The sequence below is a fragment of the Jatropha curcas genome, chromosome 9 (genome assembly GCF_041381405.1).
Source record: "Jatropha curcas cultivar XTBG-Jc1 chromosome 9, XTBG_Jcur_1.0, whole genome shotgun sequence".
NCBI classification, from domain to species: Eukaryota; Viridiplantae; Streptophyta; class Magnoliopsida; order Malpighiales; family Euphorbiaceae; genus Jatropha; species Jatropha curcas.
In genome coordinates, this window is record NC_143159.1 from 25,503,051 (window position 1) to 25,513,300 (window position 10,250).

At 29.9% G+C, this 10,250-nt stretch overlaps 2 protein-coding genes across 2 annotated transcripts; one reads left to right on the forward strand and one right to left on the reverse strand.

Annotated features, from left to right (window-relative positions):
- Window positions 1–706: 706 nt before the first annotated feature.
- LOC105638154 (hypothetical protein) lies at window positions 707–2,983 on the reverse strand. The gene is made up of 3 exons (XM_012221909.4): window positions 2,687–2,983; window positions 1,745–1,967; window positions 707–1,511 (listed from the first exon to the last, which is right to left on the reverse strand). The coding sequence occupies exons 1-3, from the start codon at window positions 2,894–2,896 to the stop codon at window positions 1,156–1,158; spliced, it is 789 nt and encodes a 262-aa protein (XP_012077299.1). The 5' UTR covers window positions 2,897–2,983; the 3' UTR covers window positions 707–1,155.
- A 4,138-nt stretch (window positions 2,984–7,121) lies between these two features.
- LOC105638163 (Rieske (2Fe-2S) domain-containing protein) lies at window positions 7,122–10,250 on the forward strand. The gene is made up of 3 exons (XM_012221922.4): window positions 7,122–7,637; window positions 9,457–9,717; window positions 9,835–10,250. Exons 1-3 carry the CDS (start codon window positions 7,221–7,223, stop codon window positions 10,021–10,023), a joined length of 867 nt encoding a protein of 288 aa, XP_012077312.1. The 5' UTR covers window positions 7,122–7,220; the 3' UTR covers window positions 10,024–10,250.

Below are 10,250 nucleotides of genomic sequence, written 5' to 3' on the forward strand. Positions count from 1 at the left end.
CAAAATGGATATGAAGAAGGGTGGTGGAATTCTCCATTCCTTCCCTTTTATTTTGCTATACGTTATCGATTTCGTGTCATCCTTGTTTGGTTTTGCTTCCATAATAATGCAGTTCTTTAATTTTTGTGTGCAATAAAATGTGAACTTCAAAAGTTGGTTTGTCGAAGTTGGATGGGCTAAACAATTTTAACTGTTTTTTTCAATATCTAAAATGATATTATTGCCAAAATGGGTGTTTACCCCTGTCTGGAATGACTGAATTCTACCAAATTTTGTAAAATGCATTTATAATCCTAAATTTTTGTATGAAAAAAAAAATTAATTATGAATTTGAATATAGCTAAATCAAATCCCAAAAAGAAAAGGGTGGAATTTCCAAATGAATTTTACAACTTCAACAATCTAAAATTTTATGACAATATATTTTAGGAATAAAACAAATGAATTTTCAACTTTTAAATTTGTATATCAATGCCAACAGAATGGTGATTCTGTGATCTAGAAAGAGAATTACACCCATAAGTTAGATATAGCCATTACACATTCTACAAAGAAGAACATGTTGATTTCTTTCAGCGCATTTGAACCAGAGATATACTTTTGTTGGGTTAACTGGCATTCTTGGCAGGTTTTGGTACAAGAAATTCAAACTTTTAAGACTAATATCTTAATAAACCGCATTACAAAAATAATTGAGACAAGAAAGTAATAAGAAAGTTCTCTGAAAGTCATCTGCTTCATTACATAGAATAGTATCATAGTAAAAAACAAGAAGTAAATACATTTCTGATAAAAAATAAAAAACGAGAAAGAAAAGAAGGGTTTTTCCCTGGTAATAGACTGTTCTCTCTACTAGATTACACACACACACACACACACACACACATAACATTAACCTATAATTGCTAATACTTAAGCATCTCATCTCATCTCCTCTCAAATGCCGCAAAATCGCAATTGCAAATGCTCATTTCTTGATTCTATTGGCACATAAACACAGTAGTACACTACCAGTATTTTGCATATATATATATACATATATATAGCAAATTACAAACTATAGGAGTCAAAATTTTCTCTTTCTTCGCTGTCAAAACCAGTAATGCTTATTCTTTTTTTCCTGTTTTCCCAATTGTTTGTCCAGTGATCATCTACTTAGGTGCATATCATAGCAGGAGCTGCAGAGAAGTGCATTCGAGATTCATCGATCAAACCTTTCGAGGAAGAATTTGACCATTTCATTTGCATGAAGCTTCTCTTTCTCCATGGACCCATATGGATTTTCTTCTCCTTCATTGATCTCTTGGCTGAGTCACATATAATACCAACAATGGCATTTAGATAGTCTGCTTTCCCTATGTAATATTTTGGTAATTGAGCTATGAGCTTCTTGTACTCATCACATGCTTTTGCAATCTCAAATTGGTCTTTGAATTCCAATTCTATTAGGTATGTGATTTGCTTCTTGCGCCCACTTGTGTTTACAATTACTTCAATGTACTCATGCTTCCCTACAAAAGAGAAAAACAAAAAACAAAATCAAAACTAAGTTCAAAACTTTGTTATTTTTAAACTATTTTTTTATAACAAGAGTTGTAATCTCTTTTCGGGCTATAGATTATAGAAGTTTTTTTTTACTTCCAGCGAGTGTGTTTTTAAGAAATCGAACTTTGTGTTGTTATCTTTACAGAGATTGAGTTAGCTTGCTGCCCTAACGTGAAAATGGAAGTGTAAAAATGATTACCTCCTGGAAACTTTTGAGTGTTCTTCCACTTGGATGTGCAAAGAGATGCATTGAACCCTTTTAGAGACAACAAATCAACAACCTTTACTCTCAAACAGGAGCTGCAGCCATTAGAGCTAAGCTTCACACAGTGGCAATATTCTATCTCTTTTGCTTTCTCTATGATTCTGCTAATCTCTTGTCTTATCTTTAAACCTGTTAAGCTACAACGCTCCAAAACCTCCTGCAAAAATACGAAAAATTTGTAACATATTTGGTCGTTAATTATAAAAAATTTGGTCCAGTTAAGAAACTACTATTGTTGACAATGAAAAAGAAAAATTTCTAAATTTAATTTATTTCGATTTAAAAAAAAATCCATGCAAGCCTTAAATTCATTTTGGTGATCACACACGTGGCGGAACTACAACCAATTACTACTACTGTTACAGGTGTGGCGTGCCAGAAAGTAATGCATAAATTGAGCACGTGACATTAAATGCTTACCGTACGTTTAGCACATATAATATGATACTAAAAATATCTTCTTTTTTTTTAAACATAATTTTATTAAAAATTATCTTAATTCTAGCTAAGAGACAAAAGATCCAAAAACTAGAATATTAGTGAACCAGAAAAAATTTGCTCCTCTTTCAATCTTTGATTTTAATTTTAATTTTTCAAATTGAAAATTCATTTATAATTTTAAAATTTACTTTCATTGCCACAAAAATTTCTTGATTTTGAACACTGTAAATAAGAAATTTATTTCCATTTCTACACCTCTCTAATAATTAACAGAAAAAATTAAGAAAAAACTGAAATTCATCCTCATATTAATTAACAATTAATTAATTGCAAAACATATAATTATCTTCTATTCGTTTTGTTTCTTTCTTTCTATTTCTTAATCAAAGAACAAGAAATTTAACCAAAAATTAATTAAAAGAAATAAAATAATACCTGAAGCAAGGCTTCTTGTGATTCCCAATATAAGGTTCTTTCCATGGAGTCCTGCAAATCATCACCATCATCCTCACCATCAAAAGAAGGATCAGAGGGATGAAAATCTTCTTCATGAAGAAAGACTGAAACTTTCTCTTCCAGGCTGTCTGTGATTTTATGGCCTCTGTAAACAAAAGTAGAAGCAAAAGCCTTCTCTTCCATATCCATATCCTCAATTTCTTTAAAAGGAAGACAGATATTATATTGCTCAGGAAAATGAAAGATAGAAGAAAAGACTTCTTAATTTTGAGACAAGAAGTTTTTGCCTTGACGTCCCTCAATATTTATAGGACAGGATTTATTGATTTTCCATGTCAGCATTTGAGATTTAGATTTTTTTTTCTCAATTAAAAAAAAAAAAAAAGATATTCTACGTTTTGTGCCATTATTCCATTCCTTGGTGGCTGTGGACCATTTTTGGTTGTTAAGAGGTACACTTTTTTATTATTAAACAATAATTAATATGCTTTAAAAATATAAATGTTTGTTTTTATTATTATACAATTAATAATTTTTTTATAATTTTGCCGTGTGCTTTGATTAACTTTCTCACTTATATAAATAATAGTGCGAGGTTTTTGATTTGAAACCTTTTAAATATAAAAACTTTTCGCCGATTTGGTGATTTGGTGAATAAAGAAAAAAACTATCCCTCATCTATTCCTTATCAAATAATAAATAATTCGATTTAAAATATCAATATTTATTTTTATTACTACAAAATTAATAATTTTTCTTTTAGTCCTTGATATAAAATTATAACTCAATTTTGCTGCTTAATATCATAAATTAACTTTTGCATATCATATTAAATTTATCATTTTTCGAATATCATAAATAATATATTAGTCGTAAACGCAGTTACTTATTATTAAGAAAATCACATAATTTCATACAAATAAGTAATTCATGTAATTAATTTTATTTTCTTTGATTCCAAAGGAAGTAATTTCGATCCGTAGCATAATATATGAATTTGTCTTTGTATACAAATTTAGCTAACTCCAACTACAAGGGCTAATTACTAATTTGGTATGTAAAAAAAAATATATAATTCTTATATAAATTTTCTTTCTTGTAAATACCACTTTCTCGTCTATTACCATTTTTTCCTATTACATATTCAATTGAGGACTAAAATTAAATTAAATTTTATAAATCCAATTAGCTCAAATTAAAATAAAGTGACTCCATTAATCAAAATGTAAGAATTCACAGAACAAATTAAGTTTCTCTTGTAAAAATGTAAAAGGTTTTTATATATATCACAAAAATTTAAAACTTTGTGTCTTGTCAAAGTTTTAATAGGATTTTGGTTTTTATATATAAAATATCTTTCAAATACAGTGTTAGTACAATTTTTTTAACCGGTAATTTGTATACTTTTCAACTATTTAGCAAATTTTTAATAGTTCAAATTCTATAAATTGAAGTATTTAATAAAATAATTTTATAAATTAATGTGTTTAATAAATATAATTTTTATAATTTAAAAATTTTAATGAATTAAAATAAAATTTGAGGTTATCAGAAAATTTTGAGAGAGATGCATTTGTCCCACTTTAAGATTTAAATAATGTATTATATTGGATTCCTCTCCATGTATAACTAATACTTACCTAGCAATCACAATGATGTAATGGGAGTGGGTCTAATTTTTTTTGTACCAAGAATTAAAATTTTATGACTAATTAAACTCTTTTTGTTTGCATAAAATAACTTGTAAAAAAATATTTATTTTCACAATTTTTCATCGTTTGGAGTATTCAGAAAAATAAATCAACGGAAAATATGTTGAAATTACTTTACTCTTATTTGAGAAATCACGATTAAAAAAAGAAAAAAGCTATGTAATTTAAAAGCATTTAATTATAAATAATTACTAAATAAATTTCAGCCTGCTAGATAAGAATAAATTATTTCACAAATGATTATTAGGATTCTTATCCGGTGATGCCTAAGATCAAAATGATATTCAATTAACATAAAATCCTAATTTCTCCATTTGATACCTAATTAGGGCTAAAAATAAACATTTTACATGTAAAAGAATTAAACTCATTAATCTATGCATATACTCAGAAAAATGAAATCCTTATATTAAAAGAAAGATATTTAGAGCATAATCATAGTTTCTTATTCCACTACAAGAAAGACTTGCTTCATACTAAATGTAGACAACTATAAAAATAGAGAGAACATTGCAATTGTTAGGAGAGAACTAAACATATAGAAGGCAAAGTTAAAATATAAATGCTCCGTTTGGTATAAATGAATTCAAAAATATGAAATTCATTTACAAATGAATTCTATTTATTAATAAACTTTTATATGTTTAGAATAAATTTAAAATTTATTTGTTTTTATTCAAAATTAACAAAAACACATAAAATTTGGAAAAAAAAAACTAAAAATTATAAAAAAAAATAAAGTATATTTTTACTATGTAATTCTTGAAACTTATTAGTAATATTATAATCTCAATGTACTAAATAAAAATATTACTCCATCCTGCGGAGTAAAATAAGAGAAGGTACTTTATTATTTTTGAACTTCTGTGAAGTACTAAAAAGTACTAAGAGAAGGTATTTTTTGGCATTTGTTACCATATATAACGATTATTATACACTCCGCACTGTTAATAGCAATTACAAATAGTTTCAAATTCATCAGGTCAATACATATCAAGATAAAAATCTTATATGTTACTATTTATTCTATTATTCTTCTTAATGTTAATAAATGATCTACTATCCTAGTGGTAAGGATGATGCATCGAAACTTGGAGATCCCAGACTCAATTTTTGCCTACCACTAAATTCCAGTGTATTATCTCTTACTACTAGGGTAGGGATTATTTATTTTCACTAAGAGCAACTTGGGGCCTATATTAGGACTAAAAAATATTCTTGATTTCTGAAAATTGATAGATTGCCTCGAGGCAAACTCAATAATCCTTAAGTTATTATTTTATTGAGCAAATTACTATTTACTTTTGTATATTTTTTACAAATTGGACCTGGTTTTTATTACAAACCTTCTAAAACAAACAATTAATTATCTTCTAGGCCTTTATATTTTCTTTTTTTTTTTTCATTTGATTTTTATTTATTTTTTTCCACATTTGGAAAGCAAACGAGGGTTCTTTGAGCTGCTTCTTTGACAATGAATGACCTTTTATCTGTAAATTTTTCTCCACTCTGTTCATTTGGTTTTTATTTTTATTTTTTTTTTTTTTTTTTTTTTTTTTCATTGTGTTTGTCTTGATCTAAGTGTTATTTTCTCCCTTTGTTGTTGTTATGGCTTATTTAAGTGCATCCATTTCCTAAGGAGTACATTAAGGATTTGATTTTAGGATTTGGTAGTTAAAAAAAAAAAAAAGTTGGTTCACAAGAGAGGATTTTTGGGTGTTAAGGGCAAGGTACTAAAATGATGATTTTTTATTTCTTCAATTAAGTTAACCCAAGGTAAATAAATGGGTCATGCACTAAATACTATTTTAGTCCTTTTTTAACTTAGAAATTAAACTAGGGTATCAATATATCTAAGTTTCGAAATGAGAATGCCCGGGGTATAAAAGTCGTTTTAGGGTGATTTTACAACAAGTAACATAGTTGGGAGTGTTTTTGTAGTTTAAGCCTTTATATTTAGTATAAATTTAGAATCTAATGCAATGTGTGATGATTATCTAAAAAATACGCTTAAAAATGAAGAATAAAATAAAATAAATTCATCAAGTTAATGGAATTTAGTTCAATGCTCAATTTCAGATAATTGAATCCGTATAATTTAAATGAATATATATTTTTTTAAATATACCAAACACAAGAATGTGAGAATTCAATTGCATTCTCCAAAATTTTGAAAAATTTTTTTACACCAAATGGAATGAAAAGAATTCATTACATTAGTTTTGATGAACTATAAAATTCATTATTGGTAAGAATTCATTAGGTTTAATAGTTTGTACGTTTTTCTTTTGTCCTTATGCTTATAGTTATGCATATTTTTGAGGCCTAATGTATTGATGTTTTTGTTAATTTTACCCCAATTTCAAACTTTTATAACAATAACATCCTCATTGAGGGTGTTATTGCTTTTAAAGTTCGAAATTGAAGTAAAATTGATAAAAGGATTAAAGTAGGATAAAATTACAAAAAACTCCCAGAGTTGACACATTAGGCCAAACTTTAAAAGTTATAATACCGTTTATCTTATAAAACAATAATGTAAAATTGGAAAATGCATTTCTTTTATTTGTATTTTAGCTAGAAAATCCGATACTAGTAAAAGTTAACTAAAAAACACTTAAACCTATTCAATAACGAGAAAAAACAACAACAAATTGTCCTAACGGTTCAACCTCAAACTTCATCTTGCGGTTCAGAGTAGGCACAAGGCACCGATTTGGTCCTAATTATCATCTACTTTGTGTGGCCATGCAAACTCTTCAGTCTTCACCCTTTCCCATTCTCCACTCCTGCCTTCTTCCATGGCCACCACTCCTTCTCACCTCACCTCTTCTTTGCCTCAAAATTACTCCTTTAACCCTCCCCGTATCCCTGTTTCCCGCCGCCACCCGCTGCAGCATCGTATCAATTACCACCCTGCATTGCCTGCAAAAGACCAGTTTGCCTCTCTATGGACTGCAAAATCTCGACCCATTATTAGGTGTAAGGCGACAGAAGTGTCGGTGAGTGAGGGATCTCCGATTTCCGGTGGCGATGGCGAAAATTGGGTTCCGGTGGTCCCGCTGGCGGCACTTCCGAAAGGTGAAAGGCGGGTAATTCTCCAGGATGGAGAGACGATACTGTTGCTTTGGTATAAAGATGAGGTTTTTGCTATTGAGAATAGGTCTCCAGCTGAAGGAGCTTATACTGAAGGACTCCTTAATGCTAAGCTGACCCAGGTTTAATTAAATTTTAATCTTTAGCTAATTAGTTGTAAAATTTAATAAAGTTCAAGTCTTTAGTGTGGAATTTTGAATATTGTAGTGATTTTACCTTGATTTTTTTTTCTTGGGATCCTCTTGTTCATTTTCTATCCATTAGTTAGTTATTGAATGTAATGGCATCTGTCTCTAATTGGTCTTAGTTTTGGACTAATTGTTATTGAATTGTAGAAAGTGCATGTTTGCTTAATGAAAGAAGCAATAGAAAAATTGTGGTGTTGAGAATGGAACTGGAGGCTCAGATAATAGCTAGCAGTTGCATTTAAAGTTTCAAATATGATGCAGGAGTAAACTCTAGAATTCTTTAATGTTTTACTGTTCAAGATACTGTGGCAATTTTATAATTTGGGATTCTGTGTGTTTCAGTTATTTTGGTCAAAACCTGATTCTATCAGGATTTTTTGTGCAAAGTAATCTTTTTTTATTGGGATTTAGTAATAATGGAAGTTCAGATTGGTGGTCTGTTTCCTGGTTGTATCACCACCAATTTCAGCCTATTTTGGTTGATTCTTTTGGTCTCTTTATTCATTATTTGTTGTTGATTTTCAACCTAATTTGGATCAGAGGTAGTTTGCTACATGTTTATAACATCCATTGCTCTGTTAATTACTTTCTTTAGCTCTTAATTGTTTGAGCGAATTGGCTATCAATCAATAAAACATATCTGATGTCACAGGAGATTGAATTGTTGTGATTGCTCCTGAAAACTGTGTTGGTGCCAGCATTTTATCACGGCCAAAGTGGGCAGTCACTTTGGCGCTATTGTGAATTTGTTTAGAAAAATTATGTTTGATACACCTCAGTGTAACAATTGCAGTGATTTCATTGTGATTTGGTCAATATGCTATATAATGGCTGATATATAAAAAAAGCCATGGAGATTAGTTATTGGAGCAGCTATAAAAAAATGAAGTTTTTACTAGACTACTAGCATTGGATCAAACAAAAAAGATAACGGCTTTCTGCTATAATCTACCTCTACCTCTGCCTCTTTCTCTCTCTAGTCTCTACTTTCCCGCTCTTTCTCTTCTTTTCTCACCCTAATTGCTAGGCCAGGTCCTAACATGCAGGTTGAAGTTGGATGTAATTAGTAATAGTTAGAGATAGCTTTGGCCATTAAAGAAATTGCAGTAACACGGTGTAAGTTAATGCCTTTTTTTTTTATTAGCTGGTTAGTCCATTTTTCAGAGCCCTTCATTAATTTTGTTTATTGACAGCTGATATCAGAGTTATTTTTTGCTTCAAGAACAAATAGGGAGCATATGAATCTTAACCACCCATTTTATTGGAATCTGAAGTTGTCAAATCTTAATGTAGGGCCTCTGAAATTCTCCTACAATGGGGCTTGTGGTCTGATGTTTTTGATGGCTATGTTGTTCTAAATGCACTTTCTTCCCTTTTAAAGAATTCTGTAATGTGAAAAATCATCAGGTGTGAGTGTGTTTTCTTTAATTTGTAAATGTTAGTCAATGCTGTTGAAAATTTTATGTTATTGCACTTAGCATAAAATAAATAGATAAATTATATCCTTACCATATTTGTCCTTGTAAGTAAGTAAACATCGATTTATGTCCATACTTATTTTCCCACAATTTTTCTTAAAAAATACGAGCCTGCACCTGTACATTTACAGTTCTAGATTTATTAATGCTTTTACAATGAGTTGCCTGTTTTTAGGCTCTTTTGATGTCCATTTTAGCTGCATTACGTTATGGTGTTTTCCTACAACAAAGAAACCAAGAAACATGATAGTCCTTTTTTGCTGGTTCTTTTGCAGGATGGTTGTATAGTTTGCCCGACGACTGATAGCACATTTGATCTTCGAACTGGAGCTATCAAAGAATGGTATCCAAAAAATCCTGTGCTGAGAGTTCTTACGCCTGCTTTGAGAACACTCTACGTATTTCCTGTAAAAACTGATGAAGAAAATATTTACATCAGCTTGAGAGGAGGTAAAAAAGCTGATGCATCAGCCGAAATAGTGTTTAGTGGGAAGGCTCAACCTGGTTTGACTGCAAGTGATGTCAATGTGGATGAGGTAAATTTAAAAGCAGTTACATATTTGTTTTAAGATGCATCCCACTCCATGTAGAGGTGAGAAAAGTTCGTGTCTTGAGTTATGCTAAATCGAAATGTTATATGATTTATCTTTTAGGTGAGAATGGTAATTGACGAGGATTCAGAGGCATTTGGCTTCACCGGCAAGAATGAATTGATAAATGGGAAAGCAGCAGTAATTGGCTTCTTGTTGTTATTAGATTTTGAGCTCTTGACTGGGAAAGGTCTCCTCAAGGGAACAGGCTTCTTAGACTTTTTATATGCTGTATCTGATGCTTTCAAATAGACACCATTGCTTCTTTGGAGGGTGAGAAGAATCTTGGTTTCATAGGAAGGTAAATTTTCTATTTACTCACAGCACATTTGGATGTATAATCTTTTTTTTTTTTCCTTTCTTTTTATGTGTTTTTTAATTTTCTTTTTATGTTATTGTATATCGTTCACAAAAATCATGGTCATATTTTGATTTGCATATATTTAACCAATCTGGAAAATAAATACTGAATTTTCAAA

Coding starts and splice junctions, on each gene's coding strand:
- LOC105638154 (XM_012221909.4), bottom strand. CDS start 2,896: ATGGATATGGAAGAGAAGGCTTTTGCTTCTACTTTTGTTTACAGAGGC. Junction 1,968..2,686: donor CACAAGAAGCCTTGCTTCAG/GTATTATTTTAT, acceptor GTATTTTTGCAG/GAGGTTTTGGAGCGTTGTAG. Junction 1,512..1,744: donor CACTCAAAAGTTTCCAGGAG/GTAATCATTTTT, acceptor TCTCTTTTGTAG/GGAAGCATGAGTACATTGAA.
- LOC105638163 (XM_012221922.4), top strand. CDS start 7,221: ATGGCCACCACTCCTTCTCACCTCACCTCTTCTTTGCCTCAAAATTAC. Junction 7,638..9,456: donor TTAATGCTAAGCTGACCCAG/GTTTAATTAAAT, acceptor GTTCTTTTGCAG/GATGGTTGTATAGTTTGCCC. Junction 9,718..9,834: donor GTGATGTCAATGTGGATGAG/GTAAATTTAAAA, acceptor TTTATCTTTTAG/GTGAGAATGGTAATTGACGA.